At 35.5% G+C, this 27,150-nt stretch overlaps 2 protein-coding genes across 2 annotated transcripts in view; one reads left to right on the top strand and one right to left on the bottom strand.

Annotated features, from left to right (window-relative positions):
* Positions 1-12,487, top strand: part of LOC105319275 (uncharacterized) — a 53,267-nt gene extending 40,780 nt beyond the window's left edge. Inside the window, exons 23-32 of the mRNA XM_034450086.2 lie at positions 5,903-6,106; positions 6,931-7,267; positions 7,796-7,971; positions 8,082-8,216; positions 8,308-8,424; positions 8,712-10,259; positions 10,364-10,488; positions 10,768-10,810; positions 11,206-11,435; positions 11,862-12,487. Of these exons, the coding sequence (XP_034305977.2) occupies positions 5,903-6,106; positions 6,931-7,267; positions 7,796-7,971; positions 8,082-8,216; positions 8,308-8,424; positions 8,712-10,259; positions 10,364-10,488; positions 10,768-10,810; positions 11,206-11,435; positions 11,862-12,017 (3,071 nt within the window). The 3' untranslated portion in view covers positions 12,018-12,487. The remainder of the gene's footprint in view (positions 1-5,902; positions 6,107-6,930; positions 7,268-7,795; positions 7,972-8,081; positions 8,217-8,307; positions 8,425-8,711; positions 10,260-10,363; positions 10,489-10,767; positions 10,811-11,205; positions 11,436-11,861) is intronic.
* Positions 12,483-27,150, bottom strand: part of LOC105327913 (uncharacterized) — a 33,829-nt gene continuing 19,161 nt past the window's right edge. The window contains exons 34-54 of the mRNA XM_066081048.1: positions 26,774-27,054; positions 26,334-26,512; positions 25,794-25,945; positions 25,224-25,313; positions 24,595-24,800; positions 23,179-23,347; positions 22,727-22,877; positions 22,311-22,448; positions 21,764-21,945; positions 19,628-19,691; positions 19,333-19,432; positions 18,941-19,097; positions 18,530-18,627; positions 18,124-18,272; positions 17,590-17,760; positions 17,270-17,365; positions 16,970-17,158; positions 16,753-16,819; positions 16,221-16,405; positions 15,659-15,694; positions 12,483-13,317 (exon numbers count right to left, since the gene is read on the bottom strand). Coding sequence (XP_065937120.1) covers positions 13,177-13,317; positions 15,659-15,694; positions 16,221-16,405; positions 16,753-16,819; positions 16,970-17,158; positions 17,270-17,365; positions 17,590-17,760; positions 18,124-18,272; positions 18,530-18,627; positions 18,941-19,097; positions 19,333-19,432; positions 19,628-19,691; positions 21,764-21,945; positions 22,311-22,448; positions 22,727-22,877; positions 23,179-23,347; positions 24,595-24,800; positions 25,224-25,313; positions 25,794-25,945; positions 26,334-26,512; positions 26,774-27,054 — 3,001 coding nt within the window. The 3' untranslated portion in view covers positions 12,483-13,176. The remainder of the gene's footprint in view (positions 13,318-15,658; positions 15,695-16,220; positions 16,406-16,752; positions 16,820-16,969; positions 17,159-17,269; positions 17,366-17,589; positions 17,761-18,123; positions 18,273-18,529; positions 18,628-18,940; positions 19,098-19,332; positions 19,433-19,627; positions 19,692-21,763; positions 21,946-22,310; positions 22,449-22,726; positions 22,878-23,178; positions 23,348-24,594; positions 24,801-25,223; positions 25,314-25,793; positions 25,946-26,333; positions 26,513-26,773; positions 27,055-27,150) is intronic.

The raw sequence follows: 27,150 nt of genomic DNA, 5'->3' as shown, positions 1-27,150 counted from the left end.
AAAAATTGCATCGTTTAACTTGCTATATGACTTGCTCATAAGGCCCCCTACATTCCAGAAGCCCATTTTGATTGATGAGTAAACAAAAGATGAACTCATTGTCAATAGAACAAGAATTTAAACTACAGTCCTATTTAAAGGATGAGGGAAAAAGAAATTAATAATAATAATTAATAAATGAAAAAAAGAAAAGGTGGGCTTGTCTTCTTTCACAATATAGAAGACAATGTTTTTCAGAACAAAAAGATCTGCAATAATAACACTATCCTAGCCGTTTACAATAATGTATAATGTATACACAAAAAAAAAAATGTGTGTGCTCAATATATGTGTAAACATATATACATATATATACACACAAATGCATGTATGTGCAATGTGTATTACTAGTAATGGTTTCAAAAAAATAATATACTGAAAATAAAGATATTTAAGCTACTCTTAATTGAGAGTGCCATTAGTAGTACTGGTTGGTCAATACACCAGTATAGTGAACACAAGAGTTTAGAATGAGTTTTACATACAACTTAGTAAGTTTATGGTGATATATCTGTTACAACACTTTGGCGAATCAGACTGGAAGTTATCATGGTATCTACAACTGCATCCTCGCGAATCGCGTGTATGGTACACTTGTTCGGAGCTGTAACTGCATCCTCACGAATCGCGTGTACGGTACACATGTTCAGAGTTGTAATGGTACCCACGACCGCGTCCTCTTGTGCTGTTGATGCGAGACCTGGACCTTGATCTACCGCGATTTATCATTGGAATGTTAAGCGAGGTGTGAATGGCCTTTTTGATGTTTGCTGCAAGAATGGATGTGCCTTTCTTGGAGAGATGGTACTTATCATCAGATAGGTAGTCGGGGGTTGGATTCCCATCTTTAAGGATATTGCTGTGATCGCAGTACGATACTTCTGTAATTCTCTGTTTAATTAGTGCATTAGTGATTTGTCCATTAGTATGGTACCCTAAGTTATCCAGTCTGGGGGTTGCCAGAGATATTATCGTTGTTGTGTTGATCCACTTGTCTTTAACTATTTTAATCAGTTCTGCTAATGCATCAACACATGCTTGAGGATCCATCTTTGTCAGGTCATTTGTAAGCGAGTGAAAAATTACGACATCTCGACACAGTTTGCAAGTTTGGATGTACTCGATTGTTTCATCAATTGTGTATTTGATGATTTTGGTTGTTGTTGCGGCTGGTGTAAGTTTGTCTTCCTTGATACCTTTAATGTTTGAGGTTCCAATCAGTAAGACGTTGGGTCCTGTAGTGGCTGCACAAGATATCGGCAGATTTTCCTCTCTATTTGATCTCTTCACAACTTCCGAGTATGATTGGGGGCTTTTCAATTGTCTCTCGATGCCTTCCAGCGCTGCAGTGGCATCTATTTTAAATTTCTGGAGAGAATTACAATTTGTTTTAATTTCTTCAATTCCAGCTAGACATTGTTGAATCTGTGTTGGGCAATCTCCCTTATTTTGACTGACAATTTTGATCATTTCGGCCAAGCCTTTCTTTTGACTGAGTTCAAGTTGATCAAGTTTTTTTACGCAGTCATCTCTGTTTTGGTTGACGATTGTAATTAAACTACCTATGTCTTTCTCATGGCTGAGTTGGATTTTTTGTATGGCATCCACCATACTTTTTTCCATTCTTTGTAAGTTCTCAGTCCAATTTTCATTGGAATGTGGCTCTTTCAAGTATGTCTCGTCCACCGTACATTTTTCTTTTCTTTGTGAATATTCAGTCCTTTTCTCAGCTTTGGAATGTGGCTGATTAAAGTGTGTCTCGTCCACCAAACATTTTTCCTTACTTTGTAAGTTCTCATTCCGATTTTCAACATTTGAATGTGGCTGTTTCAAGTGTGTTAGTGTCTCTTCCTCCTCAGTAGCCTCTGGTATATCGAGTAGAAGAACCTTATCAAGTATAAGTTTTAAAATTGGGAAATGTTTCTCCACGAACAGCATATACTTGCTACCCTGTGCCCTAATAGTGCCATTTGTTACGAAGAAGGTTATACTGTATACAAGGGTGTTGGTGTTATCTCTAATTTCAATAACAATTGAATTTGCATTGTCTGATGGGTTCTTCCATATTTCGGGGTCATCATACCAATTGATGTTGAATTCGTCGCATTTACCTAGATGGTTATAGTAAAATGAGTCAAGAGTTTTGATCCATGGATAGAGACGATGGATGTCGGTGTGAAAAGTCACCATATTCGCTCCCTTCTCGTAAAGCTGTACGTCAAGTTCCTCAAATAATGAGTTCTTAGCTTTACCTGTTCTTTTATTAAGTTTTTTTGGTAAGCTGGACCTTGGATACTCTGATATAATTCTTGTCCACGAAGGATCCAACTTCGGCACGTCTGTCATATCCACCATTTTGGCGGGAAATAGGCCTCTTAGGAGATTGGAAAAAGTCCAAAGTAGGCGGTTTAACAGAAAATCTTTTTGTTTGACAGCGAGTATGTAAATGTTGGAATCACAATGAAGTTTTGAAACCGTTATTTACATTAAGTTACAGTAGTTTTAGTGATGATATAAGTTAATCCTCACTATAAATAAGATGGCTTCAACACTTAGTGCATGTAGGCTGCCATTGTGTGACATCATCAAGTAGTTCACTTGGCGCAATAATTTGAACATTTGCATTTATGAATAGCAAGTATAAGTAGATACTGTTAAAATAATAGTGTTATTAACTGAATCCTTAATGCATTACCTGTAGATATGTTTTCTACTTCTATTAGATCTTTTTAATTGGTACTATTTTACTTTGCCCCAGAATAGAAGTAATACAGTCAGTGTTGTTAGCTTTATGTACAATGTAGTTCCACCCAAGGATAGAGTCCCTATTCCAAGATAGTGATTACTTGATGTATAAAGTAAGTAATTCATCAGTTTTAGATATAGAATTAGTACAAAACAGTTACTAGGTAGAATTGAACACTTTTAATTATTCTTAATTGATTTATTTATAATAAGTTATTCCTGTCAGGAATTGTCATGAGAATAGAGCATTTTGATTGGTTAGTGACTAGCTGCAAAAGTTATATAAGGGAGGCAGCTGCTCAGTTTGGTCAGATAGCTCCACCAATTATCTCAGCCCTAATAGGTATGATGAGTTCTACATACCAAGATAATAATTTTTATAAAGAGTTTTTATAAGTTATCACAAGTAATTTGCTTTAGAATGTAAACATAACTTGGCAACCTGTTGTTCTATTACCATCTTATAAAACCCTGACAATTATAGTTCCTGACACTTTGAATTACTGACAGCTGAGTTCCTGACAATTATAGTTCCTGACAATGTAATTTCTCACAAAGTAATTGCTGACAACCCCTTGTAAACATGTATTTAGTCTATTTATAAGTCTACTCCCATAGTAGGCTAGCTCTCTATATTAGGAAAGTTATTCCCCTTTGATTCCCTTTATCATTTTTGCCATGGTGACCTAGGGCTTAATTAGCTATCTCCCACCACTCACGAGACCCTGTATGATATTGTGTGATTTAGACCAACACAGTTTTGTGTACCAGCTGTTGAATTGTTATAGAAACTTAGTTGTGATGACATTAATAAACTGTTACAAAGAATATGAGTTATACATGTCTGAAACATCAACAGCAGAAAGGAGGACAATGAGGCCAGCCTGTTACAGGACGATGAAAATTAAGTTTTAAAAAAGATAGCGATGACAGCTTGTATCATGATAAACATGGTGGAGTCGTTAAAAACACAAGCAAATATAACCAATTACCTAAAGGTGGGTGACTGTTTGGTGACTAAGGTGCGCTCCCCCCCCCCCCCCCCCCCCTTGAATCCGCCACTGAGTAAACATGGTAAATGGTATTCAGCACAGGGACTAGGAAAAATCTAAACAGTTCGTGCCCCGCGAAAAATCCTATATAACAAAATCGAATCCTAATCTCCTGAATATTTTTAAACTCAAACTCAATTTGGAAAATTTTGTATAATGTTAAATTGGCTTTAACAGAGATTTCGCAGATGTTTTATAGTTGGCCTATATATTTTGTCCATATGTTAATCTTATTTTTCAATTTTTTGTTCCAAAAACGTCTTAATCTTAAGCACATATTTCATAAACACATTATACTTCTGGTTTAAATCAATATATCAACATACATGTACTTATTGTACTTTTCAAAGGAAGGTTGGTCCGTAACACTTTTAACATCAAATCAAGCTTGGCAGAGTTGCCAATCTCTGTATTTATGTCTCTGCTATTATACATACATGTATATTACATGGCTTCGAGGGTGACATACCAGAATATTTGCCCCGAGTACCGGTGACAGGAAAGCCCTGGAGTGTTATGTCGCCAGATGCCGAAGGCATAAAATCTGTGTTAAGAATATATTTACCTCATTAACAGGTGTATTTTAATTACAAATGCATCTTCGTATCTTTCAAATCAGTTTTCTTGTAAAATGATTGAAGCTTTCAAAAAATAGATAGTTTTAGTTTTTCGAATTAAACAGTAAAAATAAGTTTCTCTGAAAAGCTGACACTGTCATGACATTTTTATTTTCGATAAACTGTTTACGTTTGCTTAGCTACATTTCGAACCCATGTAATTACAATGCAATAAGCAGAATCATTGCACGCTAGTGTGATATAACAGTGCAATATTATTACTTATTAGGTTTGTTACTGACTGTTTACTGAAATTTGTGGGTTCGGTAAAGTTCATAGAAGGCGAGGCGGAGCCGAGCCTTCTATGGACTTTACCGACCCCACAAACTTCTGTTAACAGTCAGTAACAAACCTAATAAGTGTTTTGTTTTGTCGAGGACCTACAATTGATATGTTAACAAACAAAAAAATAATATATAGCATTTAAATTCATAGCTTAATTCTCTAATTTTTCACCTTCCTCGTCAGTCGTTTGTGTAAACATGGATGCTATTGTAGGATCATAATATTACGTCACGGGCAAAGGGGGGTCACTCTAAATATTTTGGGGCTACAAAATTAAAGGTATGGTTGAAAGTTTGTGTAAAAAATCAGCTCAAATAACGTTACGTTCGTCATGTTGCCGTATAAATTTTGACGCTTGCCGTGTAAAGAAATTTATAAGGCAACCACGTGACGTGATTCATCCAATGACGTCGAGACATTCTAGTCCGAGGCAAAACAAAACCATTTCTTGTGAAATATAATTTTTTCAGGGAGGGCAATATAACTATTTTCGGTGTGATTTAGCAATTTTCAGGGAATAGTAATAAAATCATCTCATTTTACATGGCTTCGAGGGCATTTTTCCCGAAGGGTAAGAAAGCCCTGGAGTGTTAAGTCTCCCAAGAACGAAGGTAAAGGGCGAAAAAACATTCCAGGGCTTTCCTGTCATCGAGGGACAAATATTCTGGTATTGTTGCCCGAAAAACACGTAATTTATGTTATAAAACATTTTTAAACGAATCAAAGTGATTTACGAGGTCAACGTATTTATTTCATTAAAAGTTTTTTTTTAACATGTTCATATTATACAAACCAGTGTTATATGTTTTGTAAAAAGTCAATCATTGCTTGTTAATTACAGTTAATTAAATAAAAATGTGCATTAATATTCATGTATTTAAGCTGATAAAAATAACCGAAGGCTGCTTTATTTTACCCGATAGGGACAAGCTTGAGAATTGATGTTTTCAGCACGCTTACGCTTGAGATGATTTATATCTTTGTAATTATAATTTTTTTTTGTAATTAATTGAATAATTAAAGTACATTTAAAACAAATCATTAACGTTGTCCTGACATTTTTTTGGGATCTGTTGAGGCCTTTTAAGTTTCCAAAGTTTCTGTAAGCAATAGCAAATTGAATTAAAAATTATGAATTTGAACAAAAACAGGCGTGTTTTTTAGAGAGTTGTGAGTATGGCTTCGAATGCTACGACCAAACCTGCATTCATCGTTCCAAGGTTTGTGATGGCTTCATCGACTGCAATGGATTCTTTGCGGAAGATGAATCCCAAAGCTGTGAAAACAACGTCCGGAAGTCATGTAAAGACTGGTGGAGTCTTGGAAGGCGGGAAAATGGAGAATATCTTGTCAGCCTTGGTCTGGGTGGTAAATGTAGTCATAACATATAGTTTGTAACCGTCATTTATGTTGAGAATCTTCAATACCTATTCAAGTCAACCTTTTGTAATTTCAGATTTAACAATCAATATATTACATTGAAATGCATTTACAAGTACATGTTTATCTGTTTCTTGATGATGAACAGTCTTTTAAAAATTCCTATCCCCTCCCCAGCCCTGTAGTATAATTGGGACGGAATATAACTTAAAAGCTTTCATATTTAGCTTGTCACATGAATATTGTTTGCAATTGTAAGAACTTTAGCTGTTAATGCTTATATATATTAAGAAATTATAAAATTGACACCATGAGGCGAACTAAAACTGAAAATGACGTGGTTTTTCTTTGAATTTGGACCAGAATCTTTATATATATATATATATATATAAATATATATATATATATATATATATATATATATATATATATATATATATATATATATATATATATACATAATATTATTTTTTAAAAGTAGAATAGATAGATAGTCAAATTTGGAAGCGAGAAGGAAGCTGTTTCAATAACAGCCATTTTTATTTTACTGTTTTTTTTCTTCATTTTCCCTATCAAATTTCTCTGGAATCACCATTGTTTGTGGGGGACCAATGTTAGTATATAGCTTTCGTGGGTAACCCTTGCCCACGAATTTACATCCTTCCTTAATCTATACACAATCATTTGTTTAATTTTAATAAAAACAATCCCGATTTCACTACCAACGAAATTACGTCCCCACGAACCAGGGAAATTTTCGCTACCCCACGAACATTGACCCCTGCGAATAGAAAGTTTTATTCTCCATGTAGGTGGCAACCAAGCCAAGGTGGAGTGTAGATTTCACTTATCTGAGCACAGTGTGACCGTACAGACTATTTTCCATCACGATCAGGAAGATACCGTGGTCGTTAGGTTGGAGACGATAGACACAGATCTACAATACACGGCCACAGACGAACAGATCTCTAACCTCAAACAGGTGAACACGTGTAGCCAGTCTATCGAGGCACGCTGCCATTACACGCACTTCAATAAGGACATCATGTGGACGGGGGATAACGGCACAGAGTTCCACTCCACAGTCGGGGAACAAACGGAAGGCTGCTCATGCCCCTTCGTCAACAAATGCGAAGAAGGCAAAACTACGTAAGACTGACGTTTAGTTAAACACGTTTTTCTTTTCGTTTATATTCTGAAATATATAAGGGCTACATTCTATGCAATCCAATTTGGCATGTATGCGATTTTTCAAAAACAAAGAAACCTTTCAGAGGTTTAATTGAAAATGAGGCTTATTTGTAATTTTAAGTGGAGGAACATCATTTGGGGAGTATTATATTTTTTTTCTCATGATAACAAAACACCACTAATCATTGTTAACATCATTAATCTGATATTTGATAAGCCCCTGAAAAAATCCTGTAAAGTGCATTCTTCATGCATGAGATAATTGCAATACGCGTTTGTAATTAGCAATACAAAATGCTGATGTAGGCTATGAACAGTCTTAAAGAAATTATACGACTCGTATATCAATATAATTTTCTATGGAGGCAAATAATTGGAATAATCTATTCACTAAAAAGGGCATTTGAATTGCTAAGAAGACCATAAATTGGTAACATGGCAGAGACTTAACATTTAATCGAACAACGCTTGTTTAAACTGTTTTAGTTGTAACTGTAACTCAACACTTGGAGGATGGTACCGTGCTGAATTCACGGAGGTGCGAGAAGATGTCGGTGTGATAACTGACCACTCTGTTCTACCAATCAGAAGCCTTTATATCGTCCGTCCTGGCGATGAGCCGTTCGTCAAGTTGAATGTTGGACCTCTAGTATGCTCTGAGGGTAGACAACCTTTCATAGAAACAAAAAATCAAAATTACATGTAAATTTTATAACGTTAGTTTAATTTACGTCGATAATTGATGATAAACAGCACATTTGATTAATTGCAGAAACTGATGCTGTAAATGTGGACTTTCTTTGTCGGTCTGGAAAGATTGTTCCGATAGCACAGCGCTGTATTCTTGACTATGATGTGTATGGTGACGTCACAGGATGTCGAGACCTGTCTCATCTGGACGATTGTGGTATTTTTCTTTCCTCTGAAAATATGTATATATATAAAAAGAATACAGTCATTGCAATTTGAAATTAACAAATTCTTTTTTTTATTTTCAGAAGTCTGTGAATGTCCGATGGGATTCTTGAAATGTCCCAATAGCTTCTGTATACCTCCGCGATTGATATGTGATGGTCAAAAGCATTGTGAACACGGTGTAGATGAATTGCTGTGTGGTAGTTACTTGTTTTAAAATCATTATCTTCATTTTAAAAGTATATTGTTGTTTTACAGCTTTATTGATAAGAACTTTAGAGGGAAAAATTATTATAGATCTTTCAGGTTAAAATTTGTTGGTCAGTCATAGGGTTTGTTGCATGGTCCGTCGCATATTCGCATTTCTTTATAAGAAAACTATTAAGAAAGTTTAACAGAAACATAAATACTTTATAAATATCTCAAAACTTATTCGAATCAGGTACCAGTGTCAATTTGTAAGCATTATTTGTTAATATCGTTACAGATGCATGCCCAGGTCTGTATAGATGCAGGAATAGTACCATTTGCCTTGATCCAAGTAAACTATGTGATGCCGTTCCCCACTGTCCGTACCACGACGACGAACTGTTGTGCAACATTGAGTACCCAGAAGAATGTCAGTGTCACGGTCTCTCTTGCGTTTGCAGAAACATAAATAGCACAAGTCTACTTAAGCTTCCAAAAGAACTCCGGACTCTAAACTTGAGTGAAAATGACTTCAGTCATGATTTACCAAGTTTGAAACACATGCTTAATTTAGTTATATTGAATCTTACTAACTGCGGACTGAATTCATTAAAATCCTATTCCTTTGTTAATCAAAAGAACCTCTTAGAATTAGATCTGAGGAATAACAGAATAATAAATATATATCCATATGCATTTACCGGATTAGAATTCTTGAAAACTTTGAACCTGGAAGGAAATAAACTTTTAACGAGAATATCAGACCTGGCTTTTGTAGGATTACACAAATTGCCGAGGATTGTCATCACGAATTCCGGTTTGCAAAACATTGTAAAAGATACATTGGTAGGACTTGTCGAGGTCAGCCATTTAAATCTTTCTGCAAATGACATCCGTTTTATTTCGGATTATGCATTTTACAATCTGTCTGAGTTAACTGTTCTGGATTTGAGAAGAAACAAAATTGAACAGTTTTCCTCCAAAATCTTTTTTGGCCTATCTAAGCTCAAGAAATTATATACCGATTCGTATGCCTTTTGTTGTTTGAAACCATCGTCTGTGCAAGAATGCTTGCCCCATCCTAACGAGTTTTCGTCATGTGACGACTTGATGAAAAACGACGTGTTGTCTGCGTTCCTGTGGATCATTGGATTCAGCTCCTTGTTGGGAAATCTTGGTGTCTTCGTCTTCAAGGTATTTTTCGACACTGATACTCTGAAGAAGGGACATGGCATCTTCATCACCAATTTAAGTTTATCTGACTTTCTGATGGGCGTCTACCTAATTATCATAGCTTCGGCGGACGAACATTATCGAGGGCGCTATGTTTGGAACGATCTTCTCTGGAGACGCAGTGTGACTTGTAGAATAGCTGGTATGCTCGCAACTGTTTCCAGTGAAACTTCCGTCTTCTTGTTATGTCTTATAACGCTAGATCGCCTGATTGCAGTCAAGTTCCCTTTCGGCCAGTTTAGGTTCACGAGAGGCAAGGCTCTGATTTGTGTGGCAGTAGTTTGGAGTATCACCATTTGGTTAGCTGTTATTCCTTTGATCCCAGGAAGTTACTTTCAAGGAGAATTCTATTCCCGCTCCGTGGTGTGTCTTGCTTTGCCCCTCACGAGAGATCGGCCCGCTGGATGGGAATATTCTGCAGCGGTATTCATTATCCTGAATTTCCTGTTGTTTATGACTATTGCTCTGGGACAGTGTTTGATATACAGGGAAATATTACAAACTTCATCAAGTGTCAAATCCACCAGAAGAAATCAGGACATGGCCATTGCACGAGGCCTATTCCTTGTGGTCCTGTCCGACTTCTTATGCTGGTTTCCTATTGGAATAATGGGTAATATTACGATGTTTTTTGTCTTTGAAATTATTTTTACTAATATGCCATGTATGCCCTACCAAACACTATATAGAACCTGTTTAATTGTTACGTGTTTGCAGGATTGCTTGCTATAAGTGGCCAAGTCATATCGGGAGAAGTGTATGCTTGGGTTGCTGTCTTCATTCTTCCGATTAACTCCGCCCTAAACCCCTTCCTATATACATTTGCTAATTTGAGAAAGAAGGTAAGATACATACACACAAAAATCTCAAGGGAATCAAAGGCCATAAGTAATTAAGGTATTTGTCAAAGTGGGAAAATCAAACATGCTTCGTGTATTTAAAATTATAGAAAATATATTCAATTCTTCACTTATTTTAAAACTTTTTATGAGTACGCGTAATGTTTTATTTCATATTTACAAAATATTTTTTTCTAGAGAAAAACGTGTAATTTGCATGGTATTGGGGTATTTTATTGTTAACCTGTGTTTAACTTAATTCTACTCTGGCGTGTATTTTAGGTTGAAACGAGATTCTCGTCCAAAAAATCCACCAATACTCGCTGTAAGTTACTTGTATTAATTTTTATAGATTTAATGTTGTTTTTTACTTGTTATTGTTTACCATCACCCAGGCCTTTATTTAAATAAGAGACGAATATCTGCATTAGTTCAACTTGCTAATGTCAGTAGTAAGCACTTGGGAATGGTTTTTGATTTGGATTTGGAAAAAAATTACAATTTTAATCCATTTTTTGAAAAGTTTTAATAAATATTGTTAAAATGAAGTATTTTTCTCAAAGTATTATTAAAACTGATTCCCAAAGAAATTACTTTAAGTCTCTTTTTGTGTACGTTAATAAAAGTTGTACTGTTGAAAATGTATAATAAACAGGATTTAGGGTTCTCTTAACAAGAGATAATATGTTAACCTTCAATGATTAAACATTTATCCTTCAGCGACATCGGACATTTTCACAGACCTTTGTGACAGCGAGTCCTTCATCATCGGTAAACACGCCCCTTTGTTTATGAACCTAGCGGACCGTATGAAGACCCACCCCCTCACCGTGGACGAGATGAAGTTAGTGGTGCTGCGACTGGCGGAGGCGATGAAGTTCCTCCACCAACGGGACATCGTGCACGGTTGTCTGGACACCAGTCTGGTCTCAGTGGACATCGTGGACGGGGTAAATATATACTAAACACCAGTTTGTACCCCTCAGGACAAACAACTACTATCACTGACAAAAGAACTTAGGTTCCAGAGTGACTGTCAGAAATTGCCCTGCAGGATTAGTTGAAAGTTACATGTTGTAACTTTTTTGGGGGGAAAATATGATAAGAATTTATTTTAGCTATAGATAATTAGTCTTAAAACATATTTTACGAGATAATGAAATCTCATCGGTCGATAAATTCCCATCAGATCAAAATAAAGACTTTTTATATGAAAATATCCACTACCATTACCTTTAAAATCCAAATCTAGTTTGAACACTTTTGAAGTAATTTTTATATGCATAGCACTTCTTCAAAGAGATTCGAAAAGTCCCCAAATATCAATTTCCAACACTTCTACTTTTGTGTAAGATTTTGCTTATGTTTATTTCTAGAAAATAAAAGATCTTGCGGTAAAAATTGTACCAAAAAAAGCCGCAGAAGACGAGGATATCCCTAACGACATCAAACAGCTAGGGGAGCTAACCCAGACTTTGTTAAAGAACTACAAAAGAGACTCGATGGAAACTTGTAATTCCTCCACTGAATAATGGGAAAGCTCCATGCAGGACCGCAAGAGATTTTCATGTGGACGATATATAAACAATGTACTATTAACCATCAAAAGCACTTCTCTTTCAGTGGATGCATGTTATTATTATAATGTAGGCTATGTAAATTGTACCATTGCTTTGATGAGAGTAATCATGGAACTCTTCTTTATAATATTTAAACCCATTGTGTCTTAAGTTCGAATAAATATCCAAATTTGAAAATTATTTTAAAAAAAGACATTGTTAATGAATCCACTTTACCACACACAACCAGGACCACCAAGTTGGAATAATTATAATGCAGTGTATTACATTGTCATTTAGAACGTCTTTCTAACATTGCAGCCACTAGACTCAGTCAGGCGCTTATTTTCGAGATGGATAATGTAATGAAGCCAAAGTATCTCCTAGGTCAAGACGATGATTCTAACGATCAGAGGAATGAGACACAAGGCGTGCAACTATTCATTGTAACATTTATTGGTTCAATGTGTGGACGGATAACTTAAACATCACTATTAACAAACACTAACACACATGTAAAATAATCTAATTTTTAAAGTTCTTGTAACTTTTTATCACTTTTATGTATAAAGTATAAATGAAATGGTCACTTAAATACAAAGACTAATGGCAACTGAATTACTCGAACATATATAGAGTAATCTTAAAATTCATAATCATATCACAGTCTAATACATCGGGTACATACATAGAAAAACAACAACAAAATATCTCGAGACATTTGTATAAAATGTAGTACATTATTGTCTATTGGTTGAAATCAGCACAAGTATATGCCTGAATACGATTTCTATAAAATTATATCACATTATTCACAATTCAAATAGAGAATCGTCATTTGTCCCTTACATCTGCAAAGGTATACCAACAAGAGTAAATGTGGGAGAAAAATAATTTTAAAAATTAGAACTATTTTATCAGTAATGAAGGTGAAGCACTTTGGTAGACCTACGAGCCAGGAACGCGTATGAATACACGTATAATTAACCAACTAAAATCTCAAATTAAAACCATTCACAATTTGTACACATTACAAGGATAGTAATGAAGTCAGTGGCCGTGACCTCAGAGGTCGGCGGCTACAACTCGCTCTACAAATATCAAAACGTATCCAGCAACTATTGTGACATCATCAGTAGGCAGTCTCCCGGCGCCCAGAGCCCGGTCTGTTCTCTATCTGTAGTTCTTCTAGCTGTACCACGGTTCTATGGGCGTCCAGTTCAAGCTCGTTTAGCAGTTGTTCGGCTATACGGCTCCTGAGTCGGCCCCCAACCTGTCAATTAGGAATCTTGTAAGAATTCACGGGGCATACATTCAATTTTAAGGAGTATCGCTCCGATGAATGGAGGTTATTGTAATGTAGCGTAAAATTGTCATGGGATACTTAGGCCACTTTTTTAAACAAATAAACATGTTTAAGCTTATAAATGATGTTTGTCTGAAATGACTTGTGGATATAGAGTTTGAATAAGACCAAACTATGTATCGTCTAAGACCAATTTCTACTGCACTGATTCTTTTGCTATTTAAAAAGGAGGAATAACTCAATTTTAAGTTAAAATATGACACTGAATTATTCCCCTTCGCAAATCTAAAAATAAATCACCTGCCTGTCTCATTATATTTTGAACTTTTTTGCCTCAGAACCCAAAACAATTTTTTTTGGCCAAACAATACCTGAAATTCTATTTTAAAACTTGCATAAACTAATCAAATCTAGCCTGCTCTTAATAAAAACTGCAGGTGATGTAAATATGTACAAATTTTCAGACTATTCTATGCAGTAGTTAAACATTTTAAAAGGGGGCATAACTGTGTCTACAGACAGAAGGACAGCCAGACAGGCAGGGTAAAACCAATATAACCCCCTAAACTAAATATTTCGTTTGCAGGGATATAAATACATTCAGTGGTTTAAGAAATATCGGAAAAAGGGGAATTTTTTATATATATTCTGTTGCAGAGAATACCCAGTATAGATACCGGTACTCTCTAATCATACACATTATTTACAATATTACTGATAATATGATGTATTCGTGTAGAGTAAAATGTTAGCCATCAATAGTACTACACTGCACGTGTATTTTATCTTTCATTCCCTAGTAAAGCTTATTTTATCTAGTTGTAGGCATGTGTATTTCAATCTTTGATTACTGCAGTATTATTGTCATTCTTTCCTATAAAAAATTATTAAAAAGTTAAAGTTTTTTTCTCCTGAATTTAGTATGGATAGAATGGAATAACAGAGGAACATGTATTAAATTCTGAAATATTTTGAAATTTTGAAATAATTCTAGATGAACAGATGAACATGTAAACAATTAATTTCAAGAATACAAAACCCACAGCCATATGTTATAGATCAAATACAAGAACATGAAAACATGGTATTGAAAGAACCATTGAAAATTACGAAAAATGAAATATCATATTGTAATTTCTAAACAAAAATAAAATTTGTTTATAACAAAGTTCGTCATGCAAGAATAATAAAATATTCAATGTTAGATATTCTAGCAAACTGAAGAGTAACAGAGTAATGAATATCTAATTAAAAAAAAAAATATCCTTTCTGATCCGTTTTTCAGGATGTTAAGTTTCAGTTAATGTTGACAATACTCACTCATCGGTACAATTTTGCCCTGATAACATGAGCCTATGGAACAAGATAAATAATCATACAATATACTGGATATTGTCAGCCTCTTACAGAGTCACTGGGTTAAAACAAAATGTTCACCTTGCATGTATACTTAGTCTAGTAACGAAGAGGTGTACAGAGAAAAGGGGTGCGCAGAGGAAAACTACCCCCCCCCCCCACTTATATTTTTATAAAGGGAATAGGGCCCCAGTATCACAATTACCTAATGCTTTATTAATGCAATAAAAAGGTTTGTATGTCTGTTACAAATAGGTCAAAAATAAAGGGACATCACTATGTATTATAATAGCAATGACACAGAGCGCTTTGCACAGCATCTATCATTAGAAATGTAGTTATGTTTATCATCTAAACATTTTGATACCAATTTAGATTTGGGGTTACTTTCAGAGAAATTTGTCCATTTAGCACAACATTTTGATGAACTAATATTGGCTTGAACCCCTCCCCCTCTTTTCTATATGTAAAAATATGCGATTTGTTTAATATTTCCCTCATATTTTGGTTGTCTATTTATGGTTAAGTACTTCTTCGGGATATTATTCATATCAAACAAACAATTAGATTCTAAGCGAACATTTCAAACCACAGCCTGTCATTTAATCGATATGACTACTGTAACAGCTAAATCTTATAGTTAGAAAGCACAATATTTCTAACAGTTACTGCATATTCACACTCAAATCTTAAAATTTTATGAAAAGATATATGTTATATTATAACCATGCACTTCATATGATATTTAATTGATTATGCAGATAAACAGAACTATGATATGATATGACCGCCTCATCATGCTGTCAGATGAGATGTTAGTGGTATCATAGCATCATAAGACAATTATATATTCACACCCAGGTAAATACAGGTAGTTGTTTACTATCACACACCCCCGGGGACCTACACAAACCATGCATTATGTAACTCTGCATGCAGCAGCTACTGATACCTGCTCACTGATGGAGTGCCTCAGTTTTCCAGCCACCTAGTGACATCATCACATAAAACATTTAAACAGCAATATCAAAAATTGAAAGTCTATATTATAAATAACGCCCTAAATCATCAACCTTGAGGCCCTCACTTCCCTTTCATGAGACAATTCATAAGACATTGTCACAAAAGACATTGTGCCAATGATTTTTTATTATATATCCTTACATGTTTGTCTACTTTGGTATATTATCTGAAACTCGTTAAGTTTTCATTGCCATTTCTCATGAGTTCAATTTCAACATCTTATTTTATACAAATGGTGAAACACAAAAATTCTAATCACATACATCTTATAGGGCTAGTATGCTATCATACAGGTATTTACTTAAATTTTTAGGGTTTCCATTTAATGACATGATCAAGCTCTAAATATTTGTGATATACGGTATCTTACAAAGCATAATGCATGTTTATAGAATTTTTCTCTTGATATCTGTTTTGTTCTTTAAAATGTTTGGTAACTAAAATTTTACGATTCAAACATGCATTCATCATGACTTGTAGTTCAAGCTTACAGTTTTTGGTCTCTGAATCTTCCTTTCATCCAGGTTATTAAGTTCCTCACTGACCGGCGGTCCCCCTGGTGCCCCAGGGGTCAGACTGCGATTGGCCGGCCACATGACTGGGGGTGGCCAGTTAGCTGTGGGGGTGTTGTGACTCCGGCTTCTTTGGGCGGACTGGATTCTTGATCTTGCCTTGGCTGTTAGAACGTATAAACATCAGTAAATACATGTACCTACGTATAAATCTAATCAATAGACATTTGATTCTGAAGGCAATTGTAAGTTTGCCTGTTTGTTCACTCTAATCATATCTGAACATTTTAAATTCAATACCTCAATTACAAAATGAAAACAATTACTATATATATTAACAAAATTATATATGAAAATGATATACCTGCATCATGCAAGTGAATGAAAATATGATTCTTGTAGCACATGCACTTTATGAATTTACGTTTATGAAAATATCAGAGCAAATCGTGTTTAAATTATTCAACACGGTATAACCAATCGAAAGGATTAGCCAAAGGGAACAACTTACAGGGTGCTGGAGATATGGCCATAGAGGACTGAGCCCTGCTGATATAACAGCTCTCTAAATCATACACCTACAAAATTGTAGCATATATTCAAATTACGTGTATACCTCACTCATAACTTAAAATACATGGATGACTTATGTCACACAAAAAAAGTTTACCTGCAAATCACATTTTAAAATGACTTAATTCAAATCAAAAGGCTTATTTTCAACTTACCTGAGTCTGAAGATCATCCACTCTTGTAAAGGCGTCCAGTTTCAGAGATCTTTCATGGTTGAGTTGTTTCCGGACACCGTCGATGTCCTTTCGGATCTTCTCTTGATGCATCTGTTGCATACGGATGACTTTGTCTTGTTCATCCGACAGTATACGTAGCCTTGTATCACGGTCCTTTAACTCTACCTCCTGTATTTACATAAATTGTTAAGTTTAAAACATTTTAAATATAAAATGCAAGCATCAATGAAGTGTTTTTTTTTACTTTAATGCAGTTGATGAATAGTTACTTTGACTCACCAGTTTCTCAATGTTGGCCTGTTTGGCCATTTCGAGCTGCTTCTGGCTGCGAGCTCTTTGCTGAGCCTCGTGAGTCTTCTCCTGTTTTTCTTTCAGCTAATCAACAAAAAAACAGACGTAAAGAAGTCACCTTTCATAAACACTCATAAATTATAACAAAAGATGTGCTCTTCTCTAATGATACCTTTTTTTCTATTCTTCTGTAATCAGAGAAATAAAGTATTCCTGTCTACTTTTACATTTTTTCAAATATCCACTTATTATTTATTAGTAACAGAATGAACAAATGAAGCTAAAATTTACACATAGGTAAGCCTGACCTCTCTCTCGAGTTTCTGGCGGATGTCGTGGCACTCTTTCTCAGCAACCTTTAGTGCATCCTTGATCTGCTCAAGTTGCTGGTGGAGCGAGATCCTCTCCTGCTCGTAGATCATCTCCGCCTGGATTTTCTCCTTTTGACTGAACTCTGCCTGCTTCTTCAGACTGGCCACCTACAAGCATCACAATACGTGTTATCATCCTTCATTTGATTAATTTACAAGACATAATACAGGTACTGTACTGGTCAACCAAACTTTTATGTGCAACAACTTTACTATCCTATATTACCAAGGATATAATGTTTTACAGCGGGTTTTTTTTTTTTTTTTATGATAAGAAAATAGTGTTGAAAAATAAGAATTGAGGAAAGTTTAGCAGCAAGAAATAATTTGCAAAGAAGCTCTGGCAAACCTTGCAAAATTTCGTACATAAGAAAAAAGCTTAGTGTCTTTATCAGTGACACTTTAATTCCAATTATTGCATTTTTCCTCCTATTCTATTTCTATGATTTGAGACATCAATGATTTCCTTACCGAGTGCTGGACCCTGGTCATCAGGCTCTGCTGCCGCCATTTCTGGACGATCTTCATCTTGTTGACCAGCAGACTCAGGTTGTAGTTGGTGTTCTCGTGCTCCCGAAGCTTCTCCGACTTAGCCAGGTATCTCTGCAGCAGGTCGTCATCTGTCAACAAAAAAATGTCCAGGCATTAAACTTGTTATTCCATTCTTGCTTAATTATTTGATTTCATATTCTGTCCCTATAAAGCTATAGACTGAAGCAATAAAAATCTCTACCCCTTATTGATATTTTTTGTTTTACTCCTCCTAAATCATTTGATTTCTAAACATTTTGTTTCAGTGAGGCCTTAACTTTTTCTACACTTAATGGTTAATCTCAAGATTTAATTCTTTCTTTATCATTTCATGCAGTGACCTTACCCCCTTTCTTCTCCTTCTCCTTGGCTTCATCCATTTCTCTCAGAGCCTCTCTCCTTGTCTCCTCCATTTTTTCACAAACATCATCAAACAGTTCATTTCTTAAAAAAAAATAAAACAAATTTTACTTTAAATTTAATATAAAGGGCAAAACTATCACACATTATTGTATTTGTACAGTAAATGTGTGCTTTCTATTAAATATCTTTCATTTTAAATAAAACATACATCTGATTCAATTAAAGGACTATACTTTGCATATAATTTTTTTTTCAATCTTTTTGACTCAGAGAAAGAGTACATTTGTTGAAAATACATATCTCCAAGCACAAATCAATTTTCAAGAAATATTTCAGACTTTATCTGACCAACATATCAATTCCTGCTCAGGACAACATATATAATGGGCGTTACCTGAATTCATCCAGTTTATTTTTGACCACCCCTGAGGCCTCCAGCAGGTTCTTGATGAGATCTCGGTATTCCTCCTTCACTCGCTCCCGACAGTCCTGTTCCATGCTCATCGAGCTTTCTCGCATCTCGTGGATCTTGGCTCGCAGCGCTGTCACCTCTGCATCAGAGAAGGAAATTATCAACACATGATGATTTAAAGCTAAATAAGTTTGGAAGTACAAGTTCAAAAGCTTAGTACAAAGTGAGAATTTGGTTGTGTTTAAGCATATATTGTCCTAACAATAAAAACCTACTTTGCTAGAGCCATCATACAATTTATCAGTATATCTTAAACATGCCTCACAAATAGTTTCAATTTGTTTAAATAGAAAAAGCTTGATTCTGAGTCTGACCTTGTAAGAGGTCGTGGACATGAGTTCCCAGCAGGCACTGCACGTCCACCATTGTGTCGTGTTGTACCGCCTTCAGGGCATCTTGTAAATGTTTCACCTCCTAAAGAAAAGTGTCAAATCATTCAAATCAAAACTTAGTGTACATACAATAGACTACAATGGAATTATAGTTAAAAGATACCCAGGTAATTCAAAGTACATGTATTTATCATGATTAATTTCCTTTTCAGCTAGCATTATAGAACATCAAATTTTTCTAATATAATGGAGTATTAATATATCAAGCATAAACTACCTGTTCTTTAGTGTAGAGTAAGGTGTGATGGACTCTCAGTAGATTTTCATAGTACATTGTGTAACTGTTAAAAAATGAAATTAATCACTGAGTTTGCATGCATTCCAACATAGATAATGAACATAACACAACTACAGTCAAATGGTGTTATTTCAAACTTGTTTAAAAGCATGTAAAAATAATTCTAACAAGAGGCCCATGGGCCACATCGCTCACCTGAGGAACAATAGGTATGATAAAATCAGCTTAATGGAGTCATAATACAAACTATCTGGACAATGTACAATAATACATGTTGATCCTGTATAAATAAAATCCATTTTCCCCTGGATATTCTTATGTTTATAATCATTAGTCCCTTTTCTAACAGGACGATTTTATAGTCATATCATATGTTGAGTATTGCAGTTCTCAAAAAGATCCTTAACAATTGTTTATATATGGGATATAAACGTACATAAACTCTGAACCTTCTTGTGAGGCCAAAGAATTGTCCTGGGGCCAAAGTCTTAACAATTATAAAGAATCATCTGGCTGATTAGTTTCTGAGAAGAAGATTTTTAAAGATTTACTCTATATATTCCTATGTAAAACTTCGATCCCCCATTGTGGCCCCACCCTACCCCCGGGGGTCATGATTTTCACAACTTTGAATCTACACTACCTGAGGATGCTTCCACACAAGTGTCAGCTTTCCTGGCTGATTAGTTTCTGAGAAGAAGATTTTTAAAGATTTACTCTATATATTCCTATGTAATAAAACTTCGACACCTCATTGTGGCCCCACCCTACCCCTGGGGATCATGAATTTCACAACTATGAATTTACACTACCTGAGGATGCTTCCACACAAGTTTCAGCTTTCCTGGCTGATTAGTTTCTGAAAGGAAGATTTTTAAAGATTTACTTTATATATTCCTATGTTAAACTTCGACACCCCATTGTGGCCCAACCCTACCCCCGGGGGTCATGATTTTCACAACTGTGAATTTACACTACCTGAGGATGCTTCCACACAAGTTTCAGCTTTCCTGGTCTTATGGTTCATGAGAAGATTTTTAAAGATTTACTCTATATATTCCTATGTTAAATTTCGACCCCCAATTGTGGCCCCACCCTACCCCCGGGGGTCATGATTTTCACAAATTAAAATTTACACTACCTGAGGATGCTTCCACACAAGTTTCAGCTTTCCTGGTCTTATGGTTCATGAGAAGAAGATTTTTAAAGATTTACTCTATATATTCCTATGTAAAACTTTGACCCCCCATTGTGGCCCCACCCTACCCTCGGGGGTCATGATTTTCACAAATTAGAATTTACACTACCTGAGGATGCTTCCACACAAGTTTCAGCTTTCCTGGTCTTATGGTTCATGAGAAGAAGATTTTTAAAGATTTACCCTATATATTCCTATGTTAAATTTCGACTCCCCATTGTGGCCCCACCCTACCCTCGGGGGTCATGATTTTCACAAATTAGAAGTTACACTACCTGAGGATGCTTCCACACAAGTTTCAGCTTTCCTGGTCTTATGGTTCATGAGAAGAAGATTTTCAAAGATTTACTCTGTATATTCCTATGTAAAACTTCATGAGAAGAAGATTTTTGAAAATTTCTCGAAAATTTTCATAAATTCCTAATTATCTCCCTTTGCAAAAGGGCGTGATCCTTAATTTTCACAAATTTAAATCCCCTTAGGCTAAGGATGCTTTGTGCCAAGTTTGGTTGAAATTGGCCCAGTGGTTCTTGAGAAGATGTTGAAAATGTGAAAAGTTTACAGACAGACGGACAGACGGACGGACGGACAGACAGACAGACAGACAGACAGACAGACGGACGACAGACAAAATGTGATCAGAATAGCTCACTTGAGCTTTCAGCTCGGTGAGCTAAAAAAGAATTTTTTTTTATGAATGGGCATAGAGAGGTTGAATACTGCTTAACAGTGGTTTGGAATTTAAGTTTACAAGGTCACGTTTCTTGATGTCCAAGATATCCAAGTTCAACTGTATTTCTTAAATTTTAATTTTTACTAAATCATGTAAAAAAAACTCCTTACCAATCAAAGTTATGCCTCTCTCAGGTTAATTCCTTACCTATTAAAGTTATGCCTCTCTCTGGTCAACCCCTTACCTATCAAAGTTATGCCTCTCTCTGGTCATGATGTTCCTGGCCAGCTCCCCCACACACTCATTCAGGTCGTCATGTCCGATTAGGAAGTCTCCGTTCTCCGTCTCATTCATCTTCTTTTTCAGTTTTGTGACAAAGTCCTCCGCAATCTGAGGCTTTACAATGGTGAAGCTCTCCTTCATGACCTGCTCAGAGAAGCAGGAATATAGGGTATTTAGTAATAATTTTCACATGTGATATGATGATGTCTAAACTTCATATACCATTGGACATTTCATTGGCCAATTGAAAATGGAGATATTGTTGCCTATTGGTCACTTTAACACAACCGCAGACGGAAGGTTTTTTTTTTAATTTGTAAGTGGATGAAATTTTTCTACTAAATAATGGCTCTTAACATACAATAATTGCAAAAAGTGTATGATATAAGATATTCATAAGACAATGAAATAAAAGTGTGTAATAACCTTACAACATTATGACTGCAACAGTCACAGTAAAGACAAATTGATGAAATCTCATTAGATATAAATCTCCGTTTATCACTAACCGGTCTTTTCCACAGATCTGTGGCCAGGTTACTCTCCACTCGCACCCTTTCTGCCGTCGCTAGTGTCGCCTCTTTATCAATCTTTTTACGGATCTCTGAGATCATGTGACATTCAAACGTCTCCAGTAATTTTACAAGCTACAATGGACAAGCAATACCAATCTGTATAATTTACTTTGAATAATTATAAGAGTTGCATCATCTATTACCTAAGTTTTTCTTCCCCAAAAATATTATCATAACAATAAATGGTATCTACAAAGCATGATACGATAGAACTTAACACAACAATGTATATGAGATAGAAGGATGGAGCACATGTTTTACTCTCATCATTCAGGCTCATTAACTACAGGGTATGTGTTGACATTTAAAATATTGATTAATTTTTCATAAAACAGAGAGATAAAACAGACCTGTTTTGACTTTATTTCAATCTCTGAAGCACCTTTAGGCATAACAAGTGGGTCAGTTTCCATGGCAATGCCCTCATAAAGTTCACCCTGACCCAGTCTCCTAGCAACACTTTGTAACACTGGCAATAGCACCTCAGTTTTATACACTTTGCTGCAAAAAACAATATCTCATACAGAATTTCAATCAATTTTGACACAATATTTGTACAATGTAAATAATCAATCGTTTTTCAAATTGTTCATAACTGCTGAGAATTCCTAGTTAAACGCGAGGAATTTATATCTGTGTAAAATCACGAGAAGCACGCCTCACAGATTTTCTGAAAGTTGGGAACTATAATAAGAAATATAGATAAATGTTCCGCGTTTGCGATTTAATGTTCTAGTGATTTGATACAAAACAGCAGGATCGCGGAATTAAGAACTCGCATAATGTAAGGAATTTACAGTACCAGTACTCCTTGAAGAGTGATGGCCTATCAATGTCTTCCACAAACAGCTTTCTCTTGCCCCAGTCATACTTGGCATGCTCAAGACACTTCCACAGGATCAGGAAGAATTTGAGGAGTTTGTAGGACTCCACTGGTTCTTTGGTCCGGGACAGACTCTTGACGGCCACTTCTAAAAATGATGACAATTTATAATTTAATTCACAATTTTCTTTCCTCTATGATATGCATAAAAAAATAGTTTTTTTTTTTTTTTTTTTTTTATAATTTTCAGTTATCATCTGAGATCAAATATTAATTCTTTTAATGCAAAAGAAACATATCAAGCTTTCTCTTATGAAAAAAAATGGGACAATGTTTTAAAACTACATGTACATGTTTTATTTATAATACATGTACAAGGTATTAAATCCAATTTTGATCAGTACTCTAAATCTACCACTAAATCAAAAGGAATATATATATTATATATAAAATTATGTAAACTTAGTGACAATTATTTCTGTCAAGCAAAGAAAGTTAACATGCATTAATTTAAGGTTTCCTTCAGAAATAAAGAAACTGTGAACTTAATTGAGTATGAAATTTTCAAGAAACAGGAAATGAGTACAAATGGTTTTACTAAATGACTATAGGGTATAGGTAGAAATGTTAGAAACATAAACATTTTGATGAGTAAAATCTGAACTTCAAAATATTTCTCCAAATGAATAATAACCAAATGAGGCATGAAACCTGTAAAAACAGACAGATTAAGAAAGAAAAATTTAATAAAATTTTCAAGGAGTTGATACATAATGTCAATAGAAATCCTCAACCCAGCTAGAGTTATCTGTCCTGAAAGTTTTCACCAGCCAGAGTTATCTGCCTTGAGAATCTCTAAGATCTGCTTTGTTTGACCACAAGATGAATTAGTTATACCTCTCTTACGGGCATGCTTTCTAAACTCAATCACAGCAGTTAACGCTGTCCAACCTAGGGGGTTCATAAAGTTATTAAGTGGTTACATGCAAGTCATAAATACATGCTTACTATATACAATAACTAGAGTAATGTGATAAGGCTAAGACATGCAACAACAAGCATATAGAAAAAAAATGTTCTAAACAAGGATTTAAAGAGGAGGCAAATTGAAAAATAACAAATTGAAAAAATAGAGTAAATATGGGGGGGGGGGGGGGGGGGTATGATGTGAAAGTGCCATCTTTGAACAAAAAGTGAGTATGATAAATCTATGCAATAAAACTATTGGGCCGTTTATGTTCACATGCAATACTGTTCATGCTATTTTGTTAGTAAGTAAGCAACATGTAGTGTATACATTTATTGTGCAGAATAATTTTTTTTTTATAATCTTAAATGACACAAACAAAATTCCTTCACACAACATGATATCGTGGAACCTCCATTGGTTTATACCTGCTTTAGACGAGATACTCCCCGTCGGCGTCTGTATGTCCAGCCGACTTGGCCCTCTAGAGGGCGCCACTGACCCCTCTTTCTTCTCAGACCTGGCCGTCTCGAGATCATCAGCATCACTGAGATGCGAGATGTCCTGATAGCCTGTTTGGAGGACATCTTCCATTAATAGACTGACTCCCAGTATCTCACCATTGGCAACATGTCTGTCAAAGAAAAAGAATGCTATACAGAAACTGAACCAAGTGCATATAAATATAAAGTACCACTGTACATGAAAAAATCCTGAACATGCAACATTGTACAAGATTTACTTTGTGACATTTGTAATTGCTTACATAATGTTCATCAAATACAAACTACATGTACATTTAATACTGTAATTACATTCAGCTTGTGTATTCTATAATTTAGTTATTTAGGGAAAAAGTGGTTTCTACTTAATCAAGTACCGGGTACATCACGTAATGCCGTGCATAAATGTATATTACACATTCAGGAACAATAAAAAATACACGAACTCAAATCCACGCTAGATTTCTGCCAAATATTGTACATGGTAACTGTAAATAAGCCTATAATTAATTAATTTGCAATCTTTGTTAGATAATTGAGATCTTTGTTCTGACCTGTCGACGTCCTTGAGTCCTGCCAGACACAGCTGTATATAGTACTCCGTCATGTGCCACTGGTAGTACATCAAGGGGAACGGACCGTTCCTACAAAACAAACACACAAACACGTCGTACATCTCTTTTCAAAACAACAACCATCTTACAATTCTTTACATTGATGAAATCTTACTTGCTTTCACTTCACACACAATATATTATGCTGCATTGACAAGAAGTATTTCATAACTATGTTTTGATTGATTGTGGTTTGTAAATCTTGTGTTAGTATCGATGAATCTTCTACAAATCTCATTTTGAAAAAATCTTGCATTTAGAATTGAATTATGTGTCTTATTAAGCAAAACAAAAACACTACGACATATACAGTTGAACTTCGATATCTCAAATACCATGGATATGTCGAAGTGATTATAAGTCCCCAACACTTAAAATTTAAGTATTTTACTCTTGATATCTCCAATACTTAAATCTATAAGTATCTAAAAGTTTTTAACCCGTCCCATCTAGTTCGAGATAGTGAGGTTTGACTGTACATGTATAAACAAAGAACAAGTATATCCTCACCTTCCAAGAAATGATCTCCATGGGAACAGTTCGCGGGCCTGGAAGTCGCGCGGCTCCAGGGGCTCAGGGACACTGAGACACACAGCCTGTAGGGTGGGCCTCTGGACATTGCTCAGGTTAGGCAGGGCATGGTATATGTTGTTCTTCAAAGACTACAAACATATAGATATAGTCAACAACCACCATTTAAAGCTTTGACCTCCCTCATTGGTACAGGTATTATAATTTTGGTTTGTTACATTTTCTTTAACAATTCTGTACAAAGATACAGACACAGCCTATATACTGCTGGCTTTTAAAGATGTTAACCTCCAAAACAAGTACATGTTTTGTATTTTCAGAAGTTTAAGACTGAAAATGTATGTGTAATTACAATTTTCCAAACTTCTGTAAAAAGATACAACTACAGTCTACTGCATGAACAAGCTTTTAAAACCTCCGACAATGGTACAGTTATTGTATTTTTTGAATTGCTTTATTATAAATAATTCTGTTCAAAACAATTCAGCATCAAAACCTTTGGATATGAGGTACACTTACATGGAATGACTGGGCGTTTCCAGTGGAGAGGAATGTGTCCATCATGCAATGTCGGACAGCAGTGTCAAACTCCAGAAACATGACGTCTCGCCGCATGGCCAGGAAGTCAGCGATGGTGCGGGGGTCTGTGGGGTGGGGAAGGTTCTCAATCTGCTTCTGTATCTCACGCAACTCAGCACCTGAAAGGTATTTCAGATTTTTTACTCTACAAAACTCTAAATAGTTCACACTAATGACGTACAACTAATTCATTATATACATATTTGTTTCCCTTTTTCTTTCAAATATTAATTGTTAAACATTACCTACACTTTCACAAAGAGTAAATTAAATTGCCTGAATGTGCTACTTGCATTTAATACATAATTTTTTTAACTAAGCTAGTACCTTGACAAGAGGCTTATCATAAACATTTCCCTTGTATACATCTCACTACCTACCTATTCCCTCAGTGCCTCCCCAGTCAGCCGAGACAAACTCCATTCTCTGAGATCCGAGTCGAGCGTGCGAGCTACCGAGTCGAGAGTGAGCACACAAGTACTGCAGCATGTCGTGAATGGATGAAACGATGGAGAGAGAGAAGGACAGAGCGCGTACAATCTTATCATCTGCTAGGTTCTTGTACATGACCAGAGCCTCGGTGTGGTGGGGGATGAACCAGAGGTTAAGAACGTGCTGGCCATTGTTGGTGAGGAGCTGTCTTGGTCGCTTCTTGTCCTGTCTGGTAAACATGTTTCACAGGTTAAAATACAGTGAGATCTATCTATCCTGACACAAACATAAAATGAAAGTTTGTGTTGCACTAAACAATATCTAG

This window comes from Magallana gigas, chromosome 4 (genome assembly GCF_963853765.1).
Source record: "Magallana gigas chromosome 4, xbMagGiga1.1, whole genome shotgun sequence".
NCBI lineage: Eukaryota > Metazoa > Mollusca > Bivalvia > Ostreida > Ostreidae > Magallana > Magallana gigas.
The sequence above is the reverse complement of the archived record's forward strand: the minus strand, read 5'-3'. Positions and strand labels throughout refer to the sequence as shown.